The following is a 14,776-nucleotide window of genomic DNA, read 5'->3' as shown; positions in this document are numbered from 1 at the left end:
GTAGGGTCCTCACAGGCTGGCTGCATCCTTCCAGTGAAGGTCACGGCTCCTTCAGGTGTCCCCACCCCTCTGTGTCTGCGGAGGATGACTCTCTCCCATGCCCTCCACTCCAGGGGCAGGAGTGGTACCACAGTGCCGGCGCACGATCTTTCAGGAGGCTTTGCCCACACTATGTAAATATTCCCTTTATTAAGCTCACCCCATTACCCAATCAGAGTGTGTGTCATCAGTTTTTCCCGGGGTCCCTGACTAGTTGACAGGTGTCCTTTTCCTGGCCTCCCCGGGTCTCAATCAAACAAAATTCTGCTCTACAGAGGACATTGCTCCAGGGTCCCAGCTCTGGCCACTATCCCCGTTTCCCTCCACGCTTCTGTACTCCAACAGTCCTCTCCAAAACCAGCCAGATCCCGAACCTCGAGAAAAGATCCCTGATGAGAGGCAGGTGGCCACTGGCATCTAATGAACAGCACCCCAACAGGAGGCACACAGGGTCACGTCTGGGCTCTCTCTGGATGTGTCTTGAGAAGCAAAGCACGGACTTCTGCACACCAGAAAAGGTACCTGAGAGTGTATATTTATAGAAAGATACATAGAAATGGACAGAGGGTATCTATCTACAGATACAGAAAGCTCTGTTAGAGAACCACGTAGGTATGTATATATTTGCCAATGGTAGGACACCAGGTTTCCACATCTTCGGTCACAACCAACAACACATAATTGCCCGATCTGGGAAAACCACACTTGTCTGTGTGGTTGGTTCCCTCTCCGGAGGTTTCCAAAATGAGAAGGCTGGTTTCAGGGGCAGTCTTTAAATATGGGCGTGTATCTTTCTCAAGAGAGGAGGAGGAGAGAAAAAAGAGAAATGTATTTTCATGTCGCGCACGACAGAAAAGATGGGACTGGTTTGGGGCAGAGGCGTGATCCCACTGGAAAGGTGTGAAAGATAATTCCAGAAAGGACAGCTAAGCTTTCTAGGTTGGGACATAAAAACACAACAGCTGGGAAGGTCGCGCAGTCCGCTGAAATCCCTTGTAGCACATTACAATCAGTTAAGGGCAAAATAAAATCAGAATCATACTAAGAGGTAGCAGCTGTTTATCTTCTCGGAGATTTCAAGGGTCTCTGGAAGCCGGGCCAGGGAAGGGTGTTCTCCTGGAAGAGACTGGGATGGGGCAGAGCTCTGGCCGAGGGCTTGCCCGGGGCTGGGAAGCGTGTGGAATGGCCTGCGTGGACACCGCAGCTCCGGAGCCCCAGGGAGCCTCTGCCACTACAGGCCACTTCCAAACCCAGAGTCATTTCTTGGGTAAGTTATGCAGTCCCCACGACATATAAATAAAAGTTTAGTTCTGTGTTTCCATATATCTTCTACATGGAGGCTAGCTGAATATTAGTGGAGTAACAATAATTATTAATAAACAATAATCGTCATAATAACAATAATTAATAGAATAATAATGCCTTGGGGGCAGGGGGAGGGGGGTCCTTCATATGGTGGGGCAAGGGCGGGGGCGGGGCTCTAGGTCTGGTAGAAGTGGTGGTAATGGTGGTGGTGTTCGTGGTGGTGGTGATGCTCGTGTCTCTGGACCGCCTGGCCGGCCTGGCTCTCGTACACCACCACCGCGGGCAGCTCCCTGACGTGGCCCCGCCCCACGACGGTGCCGCCCACGGCTAGGGGCGCCTGCAGGCCCCGGCACCCCTGATGGCTCTCCTTGGCACGGTGCTTGTGCTTCTTGTGCCCGAGGGGCGCCAGAGTGGGGAGGAGGGCCGGGCTGGCGGCCAGGTGGGCGGATGGGGACACCGCAGGGACAGCAGGTCCCATGGCGGGTTTGCTTCTTGCCCCTCTGGCCACGTGGCCCACACCCACGCTCTTGCCCTGGGCCTTGGGGGACCTCACAAAGTGCTTGCTCCCGTCCTGGGTACCACCCCGGAGCCGCTGCTGGACCTCCGAGACCTTGGAGAATGGGGTGTCAAGAAAGTGGAAGAAGCCGGGGTCCACGCCTGGGGGCTTTCGGTGTGGGACGTGGATGGCTTCTGGCTCGTGGGAGCGAGATCGAGCGGGGTTGGAGGTGCGGGGCGGCAGTTCTGACTTCTGAGCCACTGACGGGGAGCCTAGGAACCAATTCAACAAATGTTTAATGAGCACCTACTGTGTGCTGGTGTCACACGGTGCCCTGGAAACCACTCCGCCCCCAGTTCTCCCAGGCTGACAGAGGCAGCTGCTCCTTATCAGAGCTAACCCCATGCCCCGACACCCAGCCCACTGCTCCTCCCTCTGCCTTGGAGGAAACTTTTCTGCAATGGAACTTTGCCATCTGCTAAGTGGGAAAAACTGTTTCTGTGTTAGGTCTTTAAAAATAATTAATTCTCCTTCTGAGAGCTTGGAAAGAGAGGAGACAGGGACATTGTTAAAACTGTCTAAGGTCACTGGAGCACAAAGGAAATCTACAAGCATGTTCCTTAACTTATAGAGGTAACTCAGAGAGGAATTAAACACGGGGCGGGGGCGGGGGGAAGGGGAGAAGGGCGTTGTGGGGAGTGAAATTAAGTGGACTGTGTCTTCATCTATTTTAGCAAGAGCTGAGATGTCAAGGGCTGATAAAGACAGAGCCCTGGGCTTCCCTGGTGGTGCAGTGGTTGAGAGTCCGCCTGCCGATGCAGGGGACACGGGTTCGTGCCCCAGTCCAGGAAGATCCCACATGCCGCGGAGCGGCTGGGCCCGTGAGCCATGGCCACTGAGCCTGCGCGTCCGGAGCCTGTGCTCCGCAACGGGAGAGGCCACAACAGTGAGAGGCCTGCGTACTGCAAAAAAAAAAAGAAAAAAAAAGACAGAGCACTGTTTTGCTTAACGAAGCCCAGGGTCCTCACTGGAAGAGAGGGGTGGGTCGGGGTTCAGCACCGAACCATTGTTTTCATTGAATTATAAGCCCTCGGACACTACTTGATTTTGTTCAACTTTGTGCTTCTTTTAATGTTTTAAATGTTTTGAATGCCATCTCCTCCAAGAAAACTCTATACTCTGTCCAGTAAAGGCTAGGTCTTCCCCCAGCCCAAGGGGGCCAGCGAACACACATTCCCCCACCAGCCCACCTGCCCGCCCCGCCACGCCCTGCCCTGGCCGCCCTCACCGGTGAAGGAGCTCCCTTACCAGGCCCGAACTGGGACGTGTAGTTTTCTATCCCAGCGAGATCTAAGTAGTGGTTTCTCCTCTCAATGTTCTCATCCACGCAATGGTGGTAGCAGCCGGACTGCTCCAGACGGCTGTCACCCTGGAACCTATCAGGGAAGACAAGCGAGAGGGTGGGCCCTGGCCTCGCGGTGGGAGTGGTCCCACGAGCTCCTGGGAAGCCACCAGGACAAACCCTTCTGGACCCTCTGTTAATTTCTGTCTGGGTCTTGGGAGCAGGGGCGGGAGGGAGTGAGCACGTCGGCACTCGGTCCCTCCTCTTCCTCCCCTGCCTGGCCTCCCTGGGCCTTCCGGGAGGACGGGTTAGGGACCATGCTTTGAACAGGCCCAAAGCAAAGGAGAAGGCAACTGGTCAAAACTTAAGGATGCTCCAGAGCCAGGCTTCAAACCATGTGTTCCTAACGTCTCCCTGGCTCCCCACGGGGTGGGGAGAACTGAAGCCCCCAGGCCACTGGAGTTGAGGCTGGAGCACTCCATAACCTGCCCAAAGCTCAGAACGGGCCTTCCCGGTGTGGTGTGAGGTGCAGGGAGGGGCAGGCGGGGGAGAGAGGTGACCTTTCTCCCACTGCAGGATTCTGGGCTCCCTACCCCTCCCCTTCAAGGGCCTCTGTGATCTGCCCACACTAGCTTGCCTGCTCCCCCAGGGCAGCCCCCCACATCTGTAGCCAGCCTGGGCACCCCCAATTCCTAGCCCTCTCCCCACGCCATGCTGTGTCCCTGCCTGGACCACCTTCTCTCTTTCCCCTATTTGCTTCTCAAATCCCAGTCATTACCTCTCCATGTTCACAGTAGATACTGTCCCACATTACTGTTACTTTATATTACTGTTTACTCAGCACTTTTCTTTACCCAGTCTCTCTCCTTTCTTCCCTCCCTCTCCTCACTTCCTTCCTTGCAGTTAAATAACAACAGGTGAAAGATAATTGCAGCTTTACAACCCCTTAGCCACAATTCTGAAATCCAAAGCACGTGAAAACAAAGATCTTCCATAACCCATGTGGCAGCCAAGCTTGCTCTAAACAGATGCGAAGGTAGCTATAGTCTTTCTCTCACTTAGCATGAATATTTATATGTGTCCCTGCAGAAATATCTATGTGCTAAACCCTGGGGTGCTGTGCAGATCCCACATAGAAATACACTGGGAGCACCTTTCTAAAACTCAACAAATGCCAAATTCCAAAACAAATCTGGCCCAAAGCATTTTGGATGAAGCAACGTGGACCTCCATTTAGCTCTTTGGACAACTGAGTTTGATTTGCGAACCTGACCTCTGAAATCACTGCCCACCCCGCTACGCCCTGCCCCCGAGGAGAATGTAGACTGCAGCCTCCTGCCAGGAATCCCTTAGAGGCAGGTCCACAGCTGGGGCTCAATCCGTGCTCAGAGGCACTGGGCCGGCTCTGCCCGCGCTCGCCCTACCTGAGAAGGGCCCGCTGCTTCTTCTCCCAGCTTCGCAGCTCCTCGGCGGGCTTGGTCTCTGCTCTGGGCCTGGTGCCCTGCAGGTCTGAGTCCCACCAGAGAAACAGCCCGGTGAGCAGCCTGTTCCTGCACCCATCGGCCTCCCGGCCCCACCCAGGCTGCCTAGCACACAGCCCTTGAAACTGGCCCACAGCAGCTTCGCAATGGTTCTGCGGGGAGGGTTCTCCCAGCCAGGACTAAATAGAGGGGTCTCGCAGCTTCCTGCCCGGCCTGATGCCTCCCCCGGACTCACCTCCTCCCCAGACTCCTTAGCTGCCTTCGAGGCCCCGCCCACCTACACTCCCCATCACAGAAGCCTTTACTGCGGCTGCTTGCCACGCCCAGGCCCACCTCCAGCGCTTTGCTTATGCAGGGCCTTCCATCTGGAATTCCAGGACCCACTCAAATGCCACCTGTCCACAGAGCAGCTCGCAGGAAAGGCCCCAGGACTCCCTCCCACTCCTCCCAGGTGGGGCTCTGACCCTCCCTGAGAGCTGGGAGTGGACCGACTCCCGTGGCCAGCGTGCCCCTCCAGCCCTCACCGGGGTGACTGAGAAGGACGCTCTTCTTGCTCTGGCTCCCATCGGGGGCCACGGTGAGCTTCACCCGCAGCGTCTTGCTCGACGTCGGGGAGTGGTTGACGGAGGAATCGACCACCTCGTAGATGGTGTGCAGCAGGCTGGTGATGTCCTGGGTGGCAAGGGAAGCAGAGACCCACGTGCATTTAAAACAAAGGAATCGGAGGGCCTCTGGAATCTGAAAGGCCGAAGTTCCCCCTGGTTCCCCCAAAGCCCAGCCTCAGGCAAACACTAGGATGTCAGGGGTTCACAGGAAGGGGAAGCAAGAGTGAGGGAGAGGGAGAGTGAATGACCCGAGTGCACAGGAAGGGCCGTGGGCAGCGGGGTTCAGGGACACCGGGGACCTTGGAGGGACTGTGGAAGCTGCTTCAGAATACTCCCATCCCAGAGGGAAGCCTCCTGCACTGCTGGTGGGAATGTGAATTGATGCAGCCACTATGGAGAACAGTATGGAGGTTCCTTAAAGTACTAAAAATAGAACTACCATATGACCCAGCAATCCCACTACTGGGCATATACCCTGAGAAAACCAAAATTCAAAAAGAGTCATGTACCACAATGTTCATTGCAGCACTATTTACAATAGTCAGGACATGGAAGCAACCTAAGTATCCATTGACAGATGAATGGATAAAGAAGATGTGGCACATATATACAATGGAATATTACTCAGCCATAAAGAGAAACGAAATTGAGTTATTTGCAGTGAGGTGGATGGACCTAGAGTCTGTCATACAGAGTGAAGTAAGTCAGAAAGAGATAAACAAATACCATATGCTAACACATATATATGGAATCTAAAAAAAAAAAAAAAAGGTGAACCTAGGGGCAGGACAGGAATAAAGACACAGACGTAGAGAATGGACTTGAGGACACGGGGAGGGAGAAGGGTAAGCTGGGACAAAGTGAGAGAGTAGCATTGACATATATACACTACCAAATATAAAATAGCTAGTGGGAAGCAGCTGCATAGCACAGGGAGATCAGCTCGGAGCTTTGCGACCGCCTAGAAAGGTGGGATAAGGAGAGTGGGAGGGAGACGCAAGAGGGAGGGGATATGGGGATATATGTATGCATATAGCTGATTCACTTTGTTATACAGCAGAAACTAACACAACACTGTAAAGCAATTATACTCCAATAAAGATGTTAAAAAAAAAATACTATCATCCCTCAGGGGTAGAGAATTGCCCCAGGGATGCTATGGGTGGAGAGCTGCACCAGGGACGCTACATCCCCCAGACTTCCAGGCTGTACTGAAAAGCGTAAGCCGTCTCCCAGGCACCAGAGAAAGCTCTTATGCGGGGCACTAACAGGTGAACTTGGAGGAGGGCCTCAGATACTGTGGGCGTGGGCGTCAACAGCATCTACTTCTGGTCTGATGAGCACCTCCTGCATGAAAAATGGAAAAGTGGATGCGTCCACAAAGATAAACTATTCTGTGAGAACTTGACCAAATCTCATCTTCTCTCTGGGCCTCAGTTACCCCCTTAACCAGAACAGTGCTCTCCAATCCTGATTGGGTGATGGAGGGGGAAGCAGGTTCCCCTCACTAGGTCTCCCTTTGTTCCGGCCATCTGCTAAGGGGAGGGTTCCTGCTTTGAATGATGTTGGAAAACTCTGGAAAAGGTATTTCCCCTCTATAGGTCAGGCTCACAGATGGTCGATTATCTGCCCAGAGACTCTTCATGAACACAGACAGACTCAGCCCCCTTTTGCCCCCTCACCCATAAGCCCTTGGGCAGAGGTGACACCAAGCACTGCCATGGCCATGCGGGTAGGTGGATGGATGACCAGGAATGCTGGGGCCAACTGGGGTACTGTTCCCACCCACAGGAGGTGGCAGCCGCCCAGCTCAACTGACTTGTAATGTGGCAGTGCAGGCTGAGGGTCATTCCAGAGAAGCCAGAAACCCAGAATCTCTTGTTAAATCTTCAGAATCTTTGATACTGGCAACTAGGTAATTTTTTTCAACTCATTCCCCTCTGCCCCCAGCCACAGGCAGCCCCCATTTTATTTCTGTCTCTATGAGTTTAACTACCTCTAGGAACCTCATCGATAACCTCTAGGAATCATACAGCATTTGTCTTTTTGTAACTGGCTTCTTTCACGTAGCGTAATGCCCTCAAGGTTCGTCCATGTTGTAGCATGTGTCAGAATTTCCTCCCTTTTTAAGGCTGAATAATATTCCATCGTATGGATAGGTCACGTTTTGCCTATCCATTCACCCATCAGTGGACACTTGGGTTGCTTCCACCTCTTGGCTATTGTGAATACTGCTGCTATGAACATGGCTGTATAAGTATCTCTTAAAGAATCTGCTTTCACGCCCTTGGGGTATACTCCCAGAAGTGGAATTTCTGGGTCAGATGGTAATTCTATATTTAATTTTTTGAGGAACCTCCCTACTATTTTCCATAGTGGTTGAACAAATTTATAAACCCATCAACAGTGCGCAAGGGTTCTGTTTTCTCCACATCCTCACCAGCACTCGTTATTTTTTTGTCCTTTTGATAACAGCCATTCTGACAGTGTGAGGTACTATCTCATTGTGGTGTTGATCTGCATTTCCCTGATAATTAGTGATGTTGAGCATCTTTTCATGTGCTTATTGTCTATCTGTGTATCTTCTTTGGAGAAATATCTAGTTAGTCTTTGCCCATTTTTTAATCGAGTTGTTTGTTTTGTTGTTGAGTTGTCGGAGCTCTTTATATATTCTAGACATTAATCCCTTCTCAGACACATGATTTGCAGATATTTTCTCCTATTCCATAGGTTGCCTTTCACTCTGCTGATTGTGTCCTTTGATGCACAGAAGTTTTTAATTTTGATGTAGTCCAATTCATCTATTTTTGCTTTTGTTGCCTGTGCTGGGCCAGAACACCTGAGGGCTAGCCTGGGACGGTGGGGCTGCCAGGCTGAGACTTGGGCTCCAGCTACTCACTTGCTGGCTCCCTGGGGATCCCAGCTCTTCTGGCAAGGCCCACGGAGGACCCCTCTTCCCCCTTCTCTTTCCCTTGAGCTGCTCTGCACCACCATGACTGCCCACTCTTTCTCATCATCTTAGGAAGCCTGTGAAGGAGGTGTCATTATTTTACAGGTGAGGAAAGTGAGGTCCACGAACGTCATCACCTAAGCATCATATACCAGGCCTGGGGCCCTGGTGTGTGATCCCCGAGGGTTCCAGCTGATTCGGGGTCTAGGAACATGTGTGCTTTGTCTATCCCAGCTGGAAAAATCAGCCCTGTTGACCGCACAGGGTCCGGAACGGAGAGGAGTAGGTGCCTGTAAATACTGTACAAGTGAACACCTGAAGGATGAACAGGTTCTTTCTTCCGAGTTGGGAAGCTGTAGGCTGTGGTTGCAGGGAGGCGGGAGCGCGTCTGCCCCAGCACACAGGAACATGCATGCTGATGGTCAGAGGGTGTGGAGGGGAACCGTATTTATAGCCAGATTTGAGGAGTGACTTTGGGGCTAAAAATAGACCCAAAGAAACACCAGGCTGGGTCTTCCCTGGACTGGAAGCCAACCTCCTTGCTGCTGGGCAGGAGAAAGAAACCAGTGAAGGCTCACCCCAGGGGCCGAGCTGGGGCACCCTCCTTGGAAAGCCTCACTTCCTTTCTATTCATCTTGTTAGCAAGGGGTAAAGGAAAGCAGAATGCAGTGTCTGCCTGCAAGATTTCTGTAAGGTCTCCGAGGTGGGGGGCAAACCCTTTTACAGTCAGCTCCTGAGGCTCCCTTGGCCTCTTCTGAGCTAGAAAGGAAGAGGACGGCTACCAGAGGCTGAGTCGTCTGGGCCACCGCACGTGTTAGAAGAGGGGAGAGGCCACCACGCCTCTGAGAAGCCCAGCCTGGCTGCCCCCTATTGCCACCCCAATTCAGTTCTGTTACGCAGGCTTCAAGCCTGTAATGTGTTCCCCTGTGAAGACAATGACTCCATTCCCTAACAGGTGGGGGCAGGGGGGTGGGAAACAGGGGCTCCTCGCTATGGAAAAACAATAACCCCCAACAAAAAGCATCACAGCTGGAGGGCACTTGGGGGTCTCACCTAAACCACCCCTCATCTCCCCAGGGTCCCAAACCAGGAAGGGTCTCCACTGCTTCCCAAACACCCAGGTCCCTCTGGGGGCTTTGCCTCCCTAGAATCCATTCTCTCTTCCCCTAATAACAGCACCTTGATTTTATTTTGTAAGCCAAATCCACCCCGCCCCATTTTCAGTCTATGTGACTCACGGGTCAAATAACTTTCCCCTGACTCCAGAATGAGCACATCGACCCAGAGTTGGCCATTAAAAGCATCACAAACTTATGGCAAAAATGACTGGTTCAGGAGCAGACATGTGGCTCAATCAAAGCCAGTCAGATTCGGTTCTGGAACTCCAGCTGACATTCTGAACTTGGGAGGGTTGCAAAGAGCATGGGATACAGACTGAAACTATCAGCTGTTATCTCGCTACTGCCAAGGGGAGAGCAGGCCTGATAATAAAGGAACACAGAGGAACGAGAACCTTGAAGAACAGCTAGTCCTGAAGACCTTGAGCCTCTGGATCCAGCCATGCCTGAAGTCAGTGCCCGTGGACTGAAGTTTCAGTCACATGAGCCAATATAGTCCTCTTTTTTTTTCTTACTGTAGTTTGTGCTGGGATTCTGTCACTGATGCCCCGAAGAGTCCTGAATGATTAAAATTCACTCACAGCTTCTTCTTCCGACCTGTTCTAACAACCCCTAAACCACAGCCTGAGGAAGAGGTGGGCTTTTTTCACCCAGGTCTCCCCTCTGGCAGCTTTTCCTGCACTATCTACAGAGAAGAAAATACTGAGCCCTGAACTGGGACAGGGAGATAAGAGAGCAAAGCTTCAATTCTCCCTGGGAACACCCTGAGGCCCTCACGTGCTGGGCGAGAGGTGGGCGTGGAGCCAGCCATGCTCATCTCAGACCTCTCTCTATGCAGATCTGTTACAGGTAGCGCACCTGAACACCAGGGCCTCCTGGGGAGGGAGAGGATGTCAGAGAGAAACAGGACAGAAGAGGCAATAAGGAGGCAGAAGGGATGATACCAAGACCCAGGCATAAGAGAGGCAGCAACAGTCAGCAATAATTCAGATCAGATCACTCGCCAGCTTAAACCAGCCCTCCCCTGGCTTCCCTTAACACCTGGAATCAAAGTCAGGATGCTGGCTGGAGCCTGAGAAGCCCTGCGTGAGCTGTCCTGCCGGCTCCCGGCTGCAGCCCTGTCTCTCTGGATAAGCAGCCACCGCACCAGTCTCCTCTGGTTCCTTAAATGCCCTGAGCGCTCTCACTCTCCCCGGCCCAGGGCTCTGCCCAGCTCAGCGCCCACGTCACCTCCTCCAAGAGGCTTCCCTGGACACTCCTGCCCATCTCGCTCATACCACTCTGTTTATTTCCATCACTGAACACGTCACAGCTTAGGATGACCCTGTGACTGTTCGGGCTCTGCTTCCCTCAGCGGACTGTTGGAGCTACACGGCTAGAAACTGCGTCTGTGCTGTTGCCCACTGTGCACCCGGTACATAGGAGATGCACACAGCAGGTGCGCCATGCGCAGACTCACGTATGTAGAGAGGGTGCGAGGAACCGAGGGAGGAAAGAGATGTGGGGAGATTTGAGATTTGAGGGAGAGAGAGACACAGGCATGTAGGCAGAGGGGAGGGGGAGGAGGGACGGGCCTGTGAACTGAGCTGCTGGCCAGGCCCTTGGGGCTGCTCGTTCCTGCATCAGTGGGGGTAGGCACTGCCTGGCCTCTGTCTGTCCAGCCCACCCCAGCTCCTGGGCAGACTGGCCGAGGTGGGAAGTGGCCTGGGGTGATCTCAGAGCTCCAGGACCGGAGAGAGAAGGAGGCAGGACAGGACTCTGTTGGGGCCCAGGGTCCTCCTCTAGGAAGGCCTGGGCTCAGCGCCTGCCTCTTGCCCCTTCTGCAGCAGGAATGGTGCCTCGGCCAAGAGCAGCCCGGCAGCCCTTCCCCTCCCCATTCACAGGTCTCCGTGAAGCTCCCAGCAGCCTCGCACCTGCCCTCCCCACCTACCCTTAGGAGAAGGGGAAGGGACACAGTGGCGGGCTCATCATGGGCCTGCGCCCGAGGGCGTGGCCTGGCGGGAGGCCAGGCGGGTGCACTCACCTCACGGGTGACCTTGCCATTGTTGTCAAAGTCATACAGAGTGAAGGTCCACTCCTGCCGGCTGTCCTCCTCCACAGACACGTCACACTGCAGCTCCTGGACACAAACAGACAACAGATGAACGTGGTTGAGCACGCGGAGGCTGGAACACCCATAGGCCACGTCATGGGGCTGCCACCTCCCCCTGTCCTCCCCAGACTCTGTGTGAAGAAGAGCGTGATGACTACTGAGCCCACACGCCACAACTACTGAAGTCCGCGAGCCACAACTACTGAGCCCACGTGCCACAACTACTGAAGCCCGCGCGCCATAACTACTGAAGGCCGCGCGCCATAACTACTGAAGGCCGCGCGCCTAGAGCCCGTGCTCCGCAACAAGAGAAGCCACCGCAATGAGAAGCCCACGCACCACAACGAAGAGTAGCCCCCGCTCGCCGCAACCAGAGAAAAGCCCGCGCACAGCAACAAAGACCCAATACGGCCAAAAAATTTTTTAAAAATAATAAATTTATTAAATAAATAAATACATTTATTAAAAAAAAAATAAGAGCGTGATGACCAAGACGTGACGGGCCCGGGAGAGAGGCCAAGCCGGGCAGGGGAGCGTGGGTCTGGGGAGAGGTGCCTGCTGGGTGCAGACAGTCTCTGGGTCTTCAAAGGCCAAGGACACACAAGGGGGGCTCTGGGAGGAGGCTCTGTGGCCTCAAGAAGAATGCACTTGGACCCAGGGCTAGACGCTACTGGAAGATGCAGGGGTGACTCAGGGAGCCGTGATGGGACTCCCAGGATGGCCACCTGACCTGGAAGGTAGGATAGGAGGGGCATTAAGAGTTAAAGAGTCTGCCCCAGGTGCCAGCCCGGGCTTGGCCCTCCGCAGCTGCGTGACCTTGGACACGGCCCTGCTCTTTTCTGGGCCTCAGTTTCCCCTCACATAAATTATGGAAAATGATGGTATCGACCTCAGAAGGTCGTTGGGAACATTAACTGCTCTGTCCCACGTCCCCTCGGCCCCCTCCACATTCCCCTGTAGCTGCGGTGGGCAGTCCCCGACCTCCCACCTCAGGCGCCCGGCTTCCCTGTCCGAAGGCAGCCCCAAGGAGTCAACCTGAACAAGGGAGGGGCCAGGCCGGGGGACACGCCTGAGCGCATTCCGAGTGGCTCTCCGAGGGGCCCCAGCAGACAGAGCCGAGCTGCCCGTGACCCGCCCATCAACCCCCCATCACGGGCGCCCCTGCTTCCCTGCTACCCCCTGGGATCACCTCCCAAGTCCTGTCTCGGTCGGCTTTAGGAGAACTGGAAACAAGTGCATATGCCTCTTGGCACAGAGAAAAGCCTAATTAATGGTAGTAGCTGCTATTGTGTTTGCTGGAATGATTAATATAGTGATGACGTCATCATCATCACTCCCACAACCCGAGGTGTCCAACCACAGGGACTTGGAGCTGGGAAGCGGGGGCTCCGTCACTGGCGGCACATACGCGGGGGCCGGCGGAACCCCAGACAAAGAGATCCAGAAAGGATGGCCGTTTGGGGAAAGAGAATCCAAAAACGGCCTTTGAGAGCCACAGTTCTGTGAAAACAAGCAACGACACCCCCAGACCATCCTGTTCCACGTCTTGCCTCGGCCCACCTCTCCTTCTGCATGAGAACTCGCTCAGCCCCCAGAGAGCGGAGGTGCCCGGCCGCCCAAGGCTGCTGGTAGTGAGCGCCAGCACGGCATCCCTGCCCCTGGCTTCCACAGCTCAAGCCGGCTCCCTCCAGCAGTTCTTGGCAGCCCACGCTGAGTTCAAAGTCGGCCTTCCCTCAGTTGTGACATGCCTGTCTGATACCTGCCAAGTGCCCACTCTGCTCTCTGAGGCACTGCGTCGTGCAGCACAGCAATCGGCCCACACACATGCCTGTACACGGGTGCATGCTTGCGAGCACACACACACGGACACATATACGTATGCATATACACTCCCACGCGCACATACACATACTCACACATACATACATACACACGTGCATACACACACATTCATACGCACATACACACACCTACGCGTGCGCGCGCGCGCACACACACACACACACACACACACACACACACACACACACACACGGTGTTTACCTGCTTCCCTCTCCCAGCCCCTCCACTTGGCTCCAAAGACAGCTCGGGTTAGAAGTTCAGAAACACGGGTTAAGTAACTACCCCCACGTCCCGTGACCTCTGTCACGCGCACCTTCCTGTCCCCCCAGCCCCGGCCCTCTCAGGTGCGTCTTCCTCTGGGACCATGGATGAGTCACAGGCAACAGCCGGCCCCACTCCGGAAGCGGACCCACTTGGGCCTCCTGGGAAGACGTCTGGGTCTGGGCCTTCCCTCTGCCGCTGGGCTTGACATTGGCTTTGCCGAGCACCCCCAGAAGACCTGCAGGGACCCGGGGTCGGGGAGCTCAGGAAGAAGCTTAGCACCCACAGCTCCTCAACCAGATGCCGCCTGACCCCTCAGCGCCCGCATCCAGGGCCCTCGGCGACCTGTCTTACCCACACTCTTGCGTCATCCCCCCGACTCCCTGCACAACGCAGCTGGCTGTCCCGCACAGCCCAGCGGCACTGCCAAGCCTCCAGGACTCTGCCCCGCTGTTCCCTCCACCAGAAGCGTCCTCCTCAGCCCAAAGGCTACCCCCGTGCATCACCGCTCCCAACCCGGGCTCCTGTGCCCAGAGGCTCAGATAGACCGCTGCCTGCAGCCACGGCTCCCTCCTCCGGGCACTGCACCGAGTGTCTGGACTGCCAAAATGCCCATCACCCCACAGCCCTCCAGCCTCGCTTAGGTGACCTCCCTGTTCCCCTCCATGCTCCCAGATCCCCATCACGTCACCAACTGTGCAGTTACTGGGCCCGGGTCACTCATCTGTCCCCCTTGCCATGCTGTGCTCCATGAGGGCAGGAACCATGTCCAGTTCACTGCCGGGTTCCCTGGTACCCGCAGTTGTCAATCAACACTGGTTGGAAGGAGGAAAGAAAGTACTCATTCTGAATTGAACACCCTTTTAAGCACTTGAGACGCCTTAACTCAGCGTGCTTCCGACATCCCAATAAGATAGATATCGCCATTTCACGGGGTGGGGGGCGCAAGTGAGGCAGCGGCAGAGCTGGGAACTGTCCCCCACCTGCTGGCCCCAGAGCTATGCCCTAGTGATCTCATGAAGGAAACAGAGGAGGAAGGAGGTGAGGGTAAAGGGAGGGCGGGGAGGAGCCGGTAAGCTCCCTGAGGGCAGGTCTAGGTCTTGCTCTCAGGACCTGGCCCTGTGCTTGGTACACAGAAGGAGCGTAATATTCCATTCGGGTAGGCAGGACAGACAGACTGTGGGCTCTGGGCACGCATGTCCCCTTTGGTGTTGACCACCTGAGTCCCAGACAGAGTCAGGGACC

At 54.7% G+C, this 14,776-nt stretch overlaps 1 protein-coding gene across 3 annotated transcripts in view; it reads right to left on the bottom strand.

Moving 5' to 3' along the window:
• Positions 1-553: 553 nt before the first annotated feature.
• The window catches only part of NKD1 (NKD inhibitor of Wnt signaling pathway 1), an 86,369-nt gene continuing 72,146 nt past the window's right edge, over positions 554-14,776 (bottom strand). For 2 of the 3 annotated variants that reach the window (XM_027092136.1, XM_027092137.1), the window contains 5 exons: positions 11,360-11,455; positions 5,188-5,335; positions 4,607-4,691; positions 3,149-3,276; positions 554-2,112 (listed from right to left, as the gene is read on the bottom strand). In XM_027092136.1, coding sequence (XP_026947937.1) covers positions 1,520-2,112; positions 3,149-3,276; positions 4,607-4,691; positions 5,188-5,335; positions 11,360-11,455 — 1,050 coding nt within the window. In that variant the 3' untranslated portion in view covers positions 554-1,519. The remainder of the gene's footprint in view (positions 2,113-3,148; positions 3,277-4,606; positions 4,692-5,187; positions 5,336-11,359; positions 11,456-14,776) is intronic. The other variant, XR_003429828.1, reaches the window with a different exon arrangement.

The sequence above is a fragment of the Aethalodelphis obliquidens genome, unplaced genomic scaffold (genome assembly GCF_003676395.1).
Source record: "Aethalodelphis obliquidens isolate GAN/ISIS:26980383/991018 unplaced genomic scaffold, ASM367639v1 scaffold75, whole genome shotgun sequence".
NCBI lineage: Eukaryota > Metazoa > Chordata > Mammalia > Artiodactyla > Delphinidae > Aethalodelphis > Aethalodelphis obliquidens.
This window is presented reverse-complemented; position numbering and strand designations above follow the sequence as displayed.